This window comes from Hyla sarda, chromosome 7 (assembly GCF_029499605.1).
Source record: "Hyla sarda isolate aHylSar1 chromosome 7, aHylSar1.hap1, whole genome shotgun sequence".
NCBI lineage: Eukaryota > Metazoa > Chordata > Amphibia > Anura > Hylidae > Hyla > Hyla sarda.
The window spans coordinates 103,255,327-103,269,159 of NC_079195.1; the positions used below are offsets into that span (position 1 = coordinate 103,255,327).

Consider the following 13,833-nt stretch of genomic DNA (forward strand, 5'->3'; position numbering starts at 1 on the left):
ACACAGGCTATAGCTGCAGAGACAAAAATATACACATTTTTGAACCAATGTATATTAAAAATATACATATAATGGTATTATCTAAATTATATTAAACGTTTTTGTGAAAGACAGGTACACTTTAAATGGGTACTATCAGATACAAAATCTTTTTATGTGATGTACATTTTGTCAAAACATTAATCCTTCTAATATACTTCATAAGAATATTTTATTTCTTTTTTATAGAAATCATGGCTTATAAAAGCATGGCTTTCAGTCAGGAAAGAGCACAGATGAGTACTATCAGACAGGAGAGAGCACAAAGGAGTACTATCAGACAGGAGAGAACATAGAGAAGTACTATCAGACAGGATAGAGCACAGAGGAGTCCTATCAGACAGGAGAGAGCACAGAGGAGTACTATCAGACAGGAGAGTGCATAGAGGAGTACTATCAGACAGGGGAGACCACAGAGGAGTACTATCAGACAGGAGAGAGCACAGGGGAGTACTATCAGACAGGAGAAAGCACAGAGGAGTGCTATCAGACAGGAGAGAGCACAGAGGAGTACTATCAGACAGGAGATAGCACAGAGGAGTCCTATCAGACAGAAGAGAGTACAGAGGAGTCCTATGGGACAGGAGAGAACATAGAGGAGTACTATCAGACAGTAGAGAGCACAGAGGACTACTATCAGACAGGAGAGAGCACAGAGGAGTCCTATCAGACAGGAGAGATGGCACAGAGGAGTACTATCCGACAGGAGAGAACATAGAGGAGTACTTTCAGACAGGAGAGAGCACAGAGGAGTACTATCAGACAGGAGAGAGCACAGAGGAGTCCTATCAGACAGGAGAGAGCACAGAGAAGTTCTAGCTCTCCCTCACGTACTGGACTTTGTCCATGCCTGTGCTTCAGCTTGGACAAAGCCATGATTTTATAAGCCATGATTGATATGAAAAAGAAATATGAAGTATATTAGAAAGGTTAATGTTTTGCCAAGATGTACAACATATGAAAAGTTTTTGAAACTGACAGTGCCATTTAAGCAGTGCCAGACGTTTGGTTTGCTGTTTTACATTATATACATATATAGATATCCTTTGCCATGTATAATATGTGTATGTGCAATCATGCTTCTATCAATTCAGGTCTTTTGCAAGTGGTTATGACATATATGTTTGTGACTCGTAATATTTATTGTATACATACATAGATTAAAAACAGATTTCTCCTATGAAATTTCAGAATTTTTTAATCAATATGAAAAAAAAAACCTCAATTAGCATTGCATTTCAGTTAATGTGTTACACAAACATATGTACACACATTTTAGCCTTTTAACATATTGTGAGAATCCACAGTATTGGATGGAAGAGGTGATTCGAGTTAACATTTTGATTTCATTTAATTGTTACAAGTAGTACTGACCAGTAAAGCTTTGCATTGCTGATGAGAATTCAGACCTTACTAATGAGATACAAATCGGGCATTTAAAGGCTTTACATCTTGGCATTATTTTTTTCTTGAATTAATTTGTTTTCTGAATGCAAAGTTAAGCTAATTTCTAAATTGACCTTATTGGGACTTTCCAACATTTTACTTTTGCAGAGTGTGTTTAAGTCCCCTTGCTGACTTTACTGCTGAATCTTACTTAAAGGGGTACTCTGCCCCTGGACATATTATCCACTAACCATTGGATATGGATCTCGGGGGCCATACTTAAAGGGGTATTCCGCCCCTGGGTTCAGGCGGCCATGCTCAAGATGTCACACCCCACCCCCTACATTCATGTTTATGGGAGAGGGCATGGTGGCTGTGGTCCCTCATCAAACCCCTCTCATAGACATGAATGGAATGACGTCCAGACCACAGCCACCCGAACACAGCGTTCTGAACAAAAATGTTTCGTGTCCCAGAGGCTTGACCCCTAGCAATCATACATCTTATCCCTTATCCTTTTGGATAGAGGATAAGATGTCCAGGGATGGAGTACCCCTTTAAATCCATCAAAGCACTACTTCTGGCTCACTCTCTCTACTTTCACTGTTTTACTGATAGCAGCAGGGAGAGGAAAGAGGATGTACATAGCAGATCGGAGGGTGGAGAGCACCCAAAGAGGGCAGTTTACACTAGTTGTAGATAAGAAAGAAATATCATGAACTGTATACAAGTGTAGAAAGAAAGGAGAGCATTTAGGGCCACCTCTATACTCCTGGATACACAGACCTCCCAGTATATAATATTGGTAGGAACCTGACCACATGAGAAAAGACTAAAACTAGATGGAGGCTTAAAACTGAATTTCAGGAAGTCTTAGGAAGACTGTGGCATGTAAGCAGCTTGGCTCCACGTCCTTGACACTTGGCTGAGAAATTAAAAAGGTGATTTTATAAATTTGGTAACCACCATCAGCTTCAGTAAAGGTACAGTTTTCTTTTACACACTAACAGCTATACAGTGTCTGCAGTTATTAGCAGCAAATACAGCTTGCAGGTTCCCTTTAAAGTTTTTTGTCATTTTTTTTTTTTACTTAAAAGGGAATCTATCACTAGGTTTATGGTATCCTACTAGCTGCTGATTGACAGCTCTCTGTCTGTACAAAAGTATACACAGTATAGGCAGAAAGTTGTCAAATCAGCAGCTATGGGCGAAAGGAGCAGGATTTTATGAACCTTGAGAACTACCAAGTGTGCACACTTAATGGAAAGGCCTACTTCCCTGTACTCCTTTATTTCATTAATAATATCATGCAGGAAGTGTAGAAAACCACATGTTCCGTTATTATAACAAATTAATTTAAAGCCAAATGTTTAGGAAGAAGTTAGAAAATATGCCATTTAAATAATCATACCGGTTTTTCACCATCTTCGCTATAACTATCAATTGCCGGTTTCCTTTCCAAGAGCTTCATAATGCGTTGGGCCGATACCCTGGCTTTTCCAAAGTCAGGAGCAAGAGACGTGGACTGTCCGACATTCATAGCAGCAAAAATAATTGCAGAGAACACACTGGAAGAAGAAAACAAAAAATAATAAGAGCACCAACAAAGAAAAAGGGGGAGGGGATTTCGAATCAGCAACTGGATAATAGACTACTTCTAATTGCTAGATAGCAAAAAATAGGACATGCTGTCTGTTAACTGGGAATACTGGAGGTGCTCACATGCAATAAAGATAATCCAATACACGCAGCAACCAAGGAAATGAAGAACGGAGAACTCACCCGATAGTTTTTGCCTATAAAAAATAATAAGCTCTCCAGTGCAAAAAGAACAGTTACTAAGAAAATATTTTGCCAATAGACGGCGGCATGTTCTGCAGATGTGCAATATGATAAAGTCTTTGAGTCTAGACGGTAAACACACTGTCATTGGAAGTGTATTCAAATAGCAAGTGACTTCTGATCTAATACTGCATTGTGCTCACTTCATCGGGAAGTCAGCAACAAAATAAACCAATTAAGTTAAATTAGTCAGAAGTACTGTGCAGTATATGAAGATGAATAGCCTTAATGGAGCAAACTATTAGATGAAATGAGATGAAATGTTCAAAGAGATGCAAACAATGAATTACATTCTGTGTGTGTCCCTGTGACTATGTCTCTGTAAACATTCGGTGTGCGTGTGAATATTTATCTTTATTTACAGAGTGAGTTGCCTTAATTCCCTAGCAACAAGTAGCTTTTAAAAGTAACTCACCACCTTTGCCCACTGACAAATATATCTTTTAATTCACAATGTACAGATGCCACAGAGCAAAGGAGGACATTAAAAGGTCTTTTATTTAGAAACAGTGCAGCTTCTTTCCAGGGGCTGTGTTTGTGTTTGACAGCAATACCCAAGGGGCCACTAACAACACATTATACATGGGAAGCTAATGTTTTGTATGATCTCTATTCCCCATTTACTTTTTGCCTTTCAGGTGCATAAAGGGGTTATCCAGACAGGGGGTGTTTTTTATATATATATATATATATATATATATATATATATATATATAATATAGCTCATTCTGTATAAAAAAAAATAACAAGCAGTACATTTACTGGGCCCACTTCCCTGCCACTTTCCTGAAATTCCAGTTCCCACTTCAGTCTTTTTTTTACTAGTTTTGGTTATTCCGTGTGGACAGGAAAAGTCCGCCCAGGCAGACTGGAGAGCTGGGGAAACCAGCAGTATCAGGAGAGGGAAATCGGGTAAGTATATGGCTTTGTTTATTTTCAGTGCAGCCTGGGACAAATATTTAAAACACCCCCTGCCCAGACAACCCCTTTAATTTAGTTAACATGTCAGGCATCTTTATTATTTAATATTTAGGGTGTTTTGCACATATGCACTGACACATTATTCTTTATGGCATTGTTTCTTATGTATGTAGTTAAGATGGGGACCAATGCTTCTATTTATGTATAGCTGTCCATGCCTTATTATGAGTTTGTGGTCCTGGTGGATTTAACTCATGGATCTTTGGCACCTTTAGATGAGTTGTCCTGGTTTTTTATATGTTTTTAATATGTTTTTCATGCCCTTTATCTATTTGATTAAAGAGTACCTGTACCCAAACTAAACTTTTAATATAATGTAATTATAAGACACTTTGCTATTTACTTGCTGTTAAAATTCTCAACCTTTATATGTTTTTAATGTGATTGAAAAAAAATGGCCACTAGGTGGCTCTGTTCTGTTCCCTGTGTAAGTCAAACAGTTAATTTGGTCTCCTCCCAGCCTGGCAGGAGACCAAACTCAGAAATTATGTGCAGAAATGGTGAAGCACAGCTCACAGGCTTCAGTGATGTTGTGCCTGCTGGGGAACGCCCACTTTCTCCTGCCAGCAGTTCACTCAATGTGAGCAAGGGGAAAGGTATGATACAGAGATTTTTAAAGCTCAGAAAAAAAATTAAGGACAGGAGGGGTGTTAGGAGTAGTTAGGGAATATAATTTGAGTTAGTTTAGAAAATATGGCTTGATGACAGGTACTCTTTAAGTGAATATATTTTCATATAAGTCTCTTTCAAGTTTCTTTGTTGTTCAGTGAGTTGAGCTAGAATGGCAGACACAGTCTTTGATCAAAAGTGGTTATTTTTCTGGTGTTTTTGGTGTATAATAATACCTTAAAAAAGAGAAATATAACAGTACTAGAGTGCAATACTTACATGAAGACATTTTCAAACTGTGTGTAGCAGTGTGCTATAAGCCAGGCTCCGAAGCGGAATACAATGGCGTTCACAAAGTAGTTTATTGACTGGGAAAGTGCGTAAGTAAAGGCATAAAGTGGAGCTTTAGCCAACGAGTCCCTAATGCAAAATGTAAAAGAAAAAAAATGTGTCAATGTCCCGCCATACAGTTCTGATTCTATATGCGTATATGTTTTATCCTCACATTATCATGTTTAATGTATAAGCACATTTATATTGAATGGTCCTTGGTCCTTGAATTGATGCTGGAGAATAAAATCCCATCATTTAAGTAATTCTTGGCATGATGCACATTGGAATTAAGTGTTATTATAAACCATTGAATGCAGCATGCATATATTTTTGCCATGGCTGCTGTTATTTGAATTATAAAAGAGCAAGGATAACCCAAAGAAAAGGAAGAATTTAAGTACATCCATCATAAGCATGACCTTAGCTCAGGGTTGTAGTGAAAATAGTCATCTAGAAGGATGGTCTCAAAGAAAAGTCACTATGCAAACACTAAGTAAATTAGAAATCTGCCACAGAAAAGTCTGATCTACATTAGGGTGGTCTTTTGGTGAGGTTCCACTGTATTTCCTGCACCTACAAATGGTGTATGAAAAGGAAGGATTGTCCGGCACCAGGTATGCTCTAAAAGATCACTTTTTATTCATGCCATAGTAAGGAAATAGACATCACAGGACTGTAGTAATCTGACGCCTTTCGCTCTCTCTTGAGCTTAAACGTAGACTACAGTCTACGTTTAAGCTCAAGAGAGAGCGAAACGCGTCAGATTACTACAGTCCTGTGATGTCTGTTTCCTTGCTATGGCATGAATAAAAAGTGATCTTTTAGAGCATACCTGGTGCCGGACAATCCTTCCTTTTCATACACTGTTGAAGACGGGGCGGGACAGGCGGGTCCGTGGCAGCACAGGTGTGTTGGGGATCTGCCTCCGGAGGTGAGCGGACACAACTGCATTTGGACGTTTACAAATGGTGTAGGTATGACATTAATTCTAATAAATAATGTTACTTACTTGTAAGGACCGCTTAAGCTATCATTGTATCGATCATAAAATGTCTCTTCTCTTGTCAGGGAAACAACTGTTCTTATATTTTCAACTGACTCCGTAGAAATCTACATGAAAAATGTAATCATGTTTTACATATTTATCTCATATCAGCTGACAAAGAAATATTTTTTTACTTTTCTAAAATGAAAGAATTTTATAATATGATTAGGTCTTTATTATCTCACGTGATTGGTCTACAAAATAATACAGAACCTCTTTAACCCCTTAACGACGCAGGACGTTCTGGGGATGTGGTACTTAATGCATCGGGACGCACATTTACGTCCAGTACATGAACGCGAGCATCGGGGTGGTGCTCGCGTCATGCACAGCAGGTCACGGTTGCTATAAGCAGCCAGGGACCCACCGGTAATGGCAGACATGAGCGATCCTGCCTATGTCCACCATTAACCCCTCAGATGCCCCGATCAATACAGATCACGGCATCTGCGGCAGTGCGGTCAGGAAAATGGATGATCGTATCGCCGCAGCACTGCTACAGGGATCCGATCATCCATAACGGTGGACGGAGGTTCCCTCATCTGCCTCTGTCCGTCTCCCAGGGTCTTCTGCTCTGCTCTGAGATCGAGCAGACCAGAGCAGAAGATAGCCGAAAACATTGATCAGTACTATTTCCTATGAATAGCACTGAACAGTATTAGCAATCAAGTGATTGCTATAAAAATAGTCCCCTATGGGGACATAATAAGTGTTAAAAAAAAGTAAAAAACATAAAAGGAAAAAAAATTAGAAAATTCCCCTCCCCCAATAAAAATGTACATCCCCTTTTCCCATTTTACCCCCCAAAATTGTAAAAAAAAAAAATATTTACTAAACATATTTGGTATCACCATGTGCGTAAGAGTCTGAACTATTAAAATATAATGTTAATGATCCCGTATGGTGAACGGCATAAACGTTAAAAAAAAGTAAAAAATTGCTGCTTTTTTTTGTTGCATCATGTTCCAAAAAAATGTATAAAAAATGTATTAAACATTTTATATACACAAATGTTGTATCAATAAAAAGTACAGTTCACGGTTCAAAAAATGAGCCCTCATACCGCTGCTTATGCGAAAAAATGAAAAAGGTATAGGTCGTCAAAATAGAGGGATTTAAATGTACTAATTTGGTTAAAAAGTTTGAGATTTTTTTAAAGCGGTAAAATAATAGAAAAGTATATAATGATGGGTATCATTTTAATCACATTGACCCAGAATAAAGAAAACATTCACTTGTACCATAAATTGTACAGTGTTAAAACAAAACCTTTCTAAAATTTGCTAAATTGCGGTTTTCTTTTCATTTTCCCCACACAAATAGTATTTTTTTGGTTGCGCCATACATTTTATGGTAAAATGAGTGATGTAATTACAAAGGACAACTGGTCACGCAAAAAATAATAGATACTTCTACACTTTATAGTGACTACACTATACATATGGTAGCCCTTAGTCTGGCCATACACATAGGACTTCAGAGACAGCACGCCAATCAATGTCCTATGGCATCATTCGTACCAACAATTGTACCGAAAACATGCCAGAGTAAACTGGCAGATGTATTACTCAGCCAATGGCCATGCGAACAACTGCTCACGGATAATTCATTTCCAGATGAGGTCAGCCATAATGGCCAAAATTGACCATTCTGGCCAACAATTATCATACATTCATGGCCAGCTTTAGCCTAATTAGCTGTGAAGGGCTGTGGTTAAAGTGGGGTATGCAAGTGTCTTGATACAAGTCTTTATTGGTCATCATTTTCTAGGCAAGTGTGAGGGTTGTTTTGTCAGTTCGTAGTCGCCTCATACAGTATGTGCCCAATTTGTCGGAAGTATAACAAAAAATTGAAACTGTAGCAATAAGTAAACACTTATCTGAACTGTATGAGCAAAACATGACATTAACCGGCATCAGGAAGAATAGTGGAGTGAGGAAATTGCAACCAATAAGGTGCCTTCATGCCATAGGAGCCCAGTTTTAAGGCAATTATTATTTTCATAATTATTTAAATTACTTTATTACATTTAGATCATGATTATTATTATTTATAATTCTACTATTATTAAAGTATATATGCAGACTTGTACATCTTTTTAAACCGGATGTATGTATTTTCATAGTAGTTGTTTCTAAATACCTGCTATTGACATAGCTCACTTATAAAGCATCTTCGAGGAAATCATATTTGTTTGCTGCAGACAAATTCCATAGTACAAACAAAATATGTATTCTTACCCAGACACAGTCAAATCACTTACAGACTTTTCCCTTCATAAATAAAACAATGTTTTTACCCAAAGTGGCCACACTGTTTAATGAATGCATGTACTTTGTGCAGAAGGCCAATTACTTATTGTTATGATTATGGATTATCCAATTCATCATTCCTGACACCAGAGTGGCTACAAATTGGATCATAAGGTGTAGATCTTTTGGGAATGAGAATACCCCATGTGAGGAGAATACTTAGTACTTGACAGATGTAATTGAGCTGTTTTAAAATGGGCTTAAAAATGTTAAAGCAATGCAAGGCCATATTTTTTTCAGTTGATTTACTGTGCAGATGTCTACAACGTATCATTCCCTATTATCAGCCATTATGTTTTTCAATGGGATTGGACACAAAGGGGGACATTTTTCATTGCCTTCCTGACATTTTAATACAATTTGACACAAAATGTTTGCACAGTTCGTTTTTGTGCAAAAATTTGGCGTAATTTCAAAGCAGACAACTTTGGCAAAAGTGAATGAGATGCAGTGCTTTATTCTTTTTCATTTGTGCAAAATTTATCAAAGCCTGTGCGCCATTTTGCAAAATTTTGATGCAAACAAGCCAAAAACACAGCAGAAAAAACAGGCTGTGAAGTGGCTGAACACATACCGATTAATCTCCCCCATAGTTCAGAAAAACTGGTAAACCTCTGAGACCACTGCTTTACACACATCCACTGTGCTGAGAACCAATCTCCTAAAAGGGTGATCTTAAAGGGGTACTCCGGTAGAAAACATTATTTTTTTTTTAAATCAACTGGTGCTAGAAAGTTAAACAGATTTTTAAATTACTTCTATTAAAAAATCTTTATCCTTCCAGTTCTTTTTAGCAGCTGTATGCTACAAAGAAAATTCTTTGCTTTTTGAATTTCTTTTTTATCTTGTCCACAGTGCTCTCTGCTGAAACCTGATGCCCATATCATGAACTGTCCAGAGCAGGAGAAAATCCCCATAGCAAACCTATTGTTACGCCGAGCGCTCCTGGTCCCCGCTCCTCCCCGGAGCGCTCGCAGCATCCTCTCATTCACAGCGCCCCGGTCAGACCTGCTGACCGGGTGCGCTGCAATATCACTCCCAGCCGGGATGCGATTTGCGACGCAGGAGGCGCCCGCTCGCGATGCGCATCCCGGCTCCCGTACCTGACCCGTTCCCCGTCTGTCTTGTCCCGGCGCGCGCGGCCCCGCTCCTTAGGGCGCATGCGCCGGGTCTCTGCAATTTAAAGGGCCACTGCGCCACTGATTGGCGCAGCAGGCCTAATCAGTGTGTTCACCTGTGCACTCCCTACTTATACCTCACTTCCCCTGCACTCCCTCGCCGGATCTTGTTGCCATTGTGCCAGTGAAAGCGTTCCCTTGTGTGTTCCTAGCCTGTGTTCCAGACCTCCTGCCGTTGCCCCTGACTACTATCCTTGCTGCCTGCCCTGACCTTCTGCTACGTCCGACCTTGCTCTTGTCTACTCCCTTGTACCGCGCTTATCTTCAGCAGTCAGAGAGGTTGAGCCGTTGCTGGTGGATACGACCTGGTTGCTACCGCCGCTGGAAGACCATCCCGCTTTGCGGCGGGCTCTGGTGAATACCAGTAGCAACTTAGAACCGGTCCACCAACACGGTCCACGCCAATCCCTCTCTGGCACAGAGGATCCACCTCCAGCCAGCCGGATCGTGACACCTATGCTGCTCTGGACAGCTCCTGACACGGACAAGAAATTCAAAAAGCAAAGCATTTCTTCTGTAGCATACATCTGCTAATAAGTACTGGAAGGATACAGATTTTTAATAGAAGTAATTTACAAATCTGTTTAACTTTCTGGCACTAGTTCATAAAAATAAAAAAAAGAAGTTTTCCACCGGAGTACCCCTTTAAGCACTATACAGGTGCCATATGCTGTCTTTATTAAGTGAATGGAGAGGGGCTTTAGCAATGTAATGAGGGCCACCACAGAAACACAGTCCTCTCTTCATTCAGAAAATACAGGGTATATCTACTATATATCTATTTCCTTAATTTAAATATACCTTCTAATGGTAAAAACTACAGTAAAACTGTAGGTAAGGTTTCTAGAATATATTTATATGTAGTTGGAGCAGTTTTCACTGTTGAAGGCTATAGGTGATACATGCAATAAATAAATGATAAACAAAATAATGTCTTAAAAATATGCATTTAAAATGAAATCTGTGAATAAGATTCTTACTTTATTTTAATTTTATTCTTATTTCATTTTTAGTAAACATTATGTAGAAAGCCATTTTGTCCGAGCTGCTTATAACAGCCAGGAGCACATTAGAGTGGACGGGACCCTACCCATTTCCATGGGAGAGTTTTATAGACATGCTCTGTGACCTCTTGTAACCTCTGATCCTATTTACCTATTGTAAATGCTCTGATCCTATCATATCTATGCCCTTTAATATAATCCTGTCAGTAAAGATAAGGAAGACACTGCGGAAAAGTTCTCTCTGCAAAAAAGGATGTGTCAGCTTATTGTTAGGCTTAGTGGCCAGACTGAAAACTAAACAATGTCAGGATTATTGTATAATATAAGAGTTAAAATGGAAACTTTGTGAAAACATCACCAAATCTTCAAAACCAAACATAAAAATGTGATTAAAACAATAGGTAATTTTCTTTCATCTTTAAACATAACTTTTGTTTTACTGTATATGTGAGCAGGCATTTCTACTGATCATTTAGTGGCACTGTATTTAGATCCAAATTGACAGTAAAGTTTTATATTGCAGTAAAAATATGAGTATGTGTGATATTACAGTATTGATTTCTCAGGTTTAGTCTATATTGATAGGCTTCTAAACCCTATCTTTGCCAAACACCCCCAGGTTCATTTAAATAATAGAAAAGACTGTCTATTTTAATTTCAGTGTGGGATACTGATCCATTTAATTGAACCTGTTTATTTTATATTCAACGAATATAATAAAAAGGAAATAAGTAAGAAAATGTAACAATTTCCCAGTGTCACATACTGCTGCTTTACAATCTGTCAACTGTTTCTTAATTTCTCTAATGAAATGTTGCTTTCTGTCCAGAAAGAATATTTAATGGCCATCATAAATAGTCATCTTAAACCATCCAGGTGTTTGATCATTTCATTAATCTCCCAATCATTTTTATACATAAAATAGATTGAGAGCAGTATTGGCCATTTCAAGTAATTTTGACAATTAAACTGACTTACTCTTCCAGCTTCTTCTAAAGCTTTTTGGTCCTTTGATGCATGGCCAGCCATTGATTTCATTCTAATAAAATTTGCACCAATCAAAAAGGGAATACAAGCCAAAATAAGTAGTGTTAGCTGCCAGCCGTGCACAAATGCAATTATGATCGCTGCCAGTAGAGTGCACACTGTCATGGTGATCAATCCAATGCGACTTCCAGTAGCCTAAAGACGGGGAAAAAAAAACACTGTGAACAAAATATCAATGTAAAAAAAAGGTTTCTATTACTACAGCTGGAGATATTGTTTTTTATTTCATTTATTGATTCAACAATACAACGACTAATTTTTTCCCCCTAAAATCTTCCTACCCTCTAGGATCATATCCATATAGAGTATGCATATCAAATACTTTTAAATCATATAATGAAGCAGTGAGAGAACAGATTAAGTTCGTGCCACTCTTTTTTCTAACAGGGGTGCTGGGCCCTCCTGTCAAGGTATAGAGGTGGTGGTAGGAGCCAGCTCATGAATCACCTCATCTTGAATTTTGGAATCCATAGTGATTATGTATAATGAGAATACAAATATTTTCCTTGCTTTTAAGTCAAAGTGCTCCTGTCTTTTGAAAAACCTTTGGCATGTCACAGAGACATATCGGGTCTGGGTTGTTAGACCCCCACCAATCGAACGATTGAGTGCCTCTCTCCCAGGCTCACTGTGCTCCCAGTCTTGAAAGTCTATGAAGCCTGTCTCCTGCAGCAAGGTGGGAATAGTTTCGACCCAGGGCGAGAGCGGTTCAGCCAAGTGCTTCTCCCAGCTCTTGTGATCGGTGGCAGTCTGGACAAACAGATTCTGACCAATCAAATCTTATAATATGTCAAAGGATTTTGCAAATGAAAGTGACACTTTAGTACAATCATAAAAGAAATGGTCAACTGGACGACACAGCAATGACTCAATGTAACCAAATCACTTATTTGAGGACACCTTTTCCTTTATCCACCAAAAATCTAAAATGGAAGAAACTGCAATAAAGGCAAATTGGCCCATGAGTTAACCACACCAAGATGTAAGACCAATGCTAAATAGAGTCTACTATTCAAACATAGGAGGTTTTATGTCTAAACTACATACAGCTCTTCCTAACTATTAGTTCAATGCTAGTGGAATATATGTGGTCTTACTCTATGCACATCAATATGCCTCTGATTTTCCTTAATGGCTCGGCTGTATGCACTAGATCTAAGTCTCTATGAGAAGCTTTATCTTAGCTCAAAGATACCTAACATAAGATGAGAAATGAAATGAAGCTTTCATTTGTGTATTATGCCCAGTCTTCTTTGAAGGGCCTTAGTACATATGTAGTATTATTTATTGTGAAGTATATTATTTATACGTACTCCTTTCACTTGAGATGCATCTGTGGCAAGTCTGGTAAGCAAAACTCCAACGGCATTTGCATGATCATCAAAGAACCCAATTTCCTGTTAAGGATCACACATAATAAAACCAAGATGAATATTAGTCATGTTTTTTTTTTTATCAGATCTGCAATCTCTAAATAAATTGCTTGTTTGTGTAGGTATTTATTATTATATGCCGCCCAACACATTATTAACCAAGCCGACAGGTTAATTTGCTTTAAATTCACAATACATGCCTGCAAGCTAAATAGCTTTAATAAGTGTGTAATTAAAAGAGTATGGAGAGTCTAAGATAATTATTTCATCTAATACCTGCATGGATTAAAGTAAAGAAGAATTACATGGATTGACGGAATAACGTTGAAGATGAACGCTAGGGTTGCAGAAAGTGGTAAAAAGATCAAATTAAAGAGCTAAACACTAAAAGTTTGAATAAATGAAACAGTCAGAGGCTAGGAATTATCCTCATCAGATGTTCATAGCTGGAGGTTGGCTTGTCTCTTTCCACATCAAGGCAGATTTTCATAGTTTGAAAGCTTTTATTTGAATTATGATCAGATGGCTAAGGAATATGGTGGCAAGCCAATGTTTTACCTAAAGCTGTTTATTCAATTATTTCAAAATGATCTGGCAACAATTGGCATGTCTCTGGGTCATGTACACCTACAGCTAAACCATACACCTTGTACCTTGTAGGAGGCTTGTGATCATCTATGCAAA

The 13,833-nt window shown here is 38.3% G+C and overlaps 1 protein-coding gene across 1 annotated transcript in view; it reads right to left on the minus strand.

The window, feature by feature from the left end:
- The window catches only part of LOC130281633 (ATP-dependent translocase ABCB1-like), a 62,993-nt gene that overhangs the window by 6,460 nt on the left and 42,700 nt on the right, over positions 1–13,833 (minus strand). Inside the window, exons 21-25 of the mRNA XM_056529063.1 lie at positions 13,090–13,173; positions 11,708–11,911; positions 6,200–6,300; positions 5,137–5,277; positions 2,837–2,993 (exon numbers count right to left, since the gene is read on the minus strand). Of these exons, the coding sequence (XP_056385038.1) occupies positions 2,837–2,993; positions 5,137–5,277; positions 6,200–6,300; positions 11,708–11,911; positions 13,090–13,173 (687 nt within the window). The remainder of the gene's footprint in view (positions 1–2,836; positions 2,994–5,136; positions 5,278–6,199; positions 6,301–11,707; positions 11,912–13,089; positions 13,174–13,833) is intronic.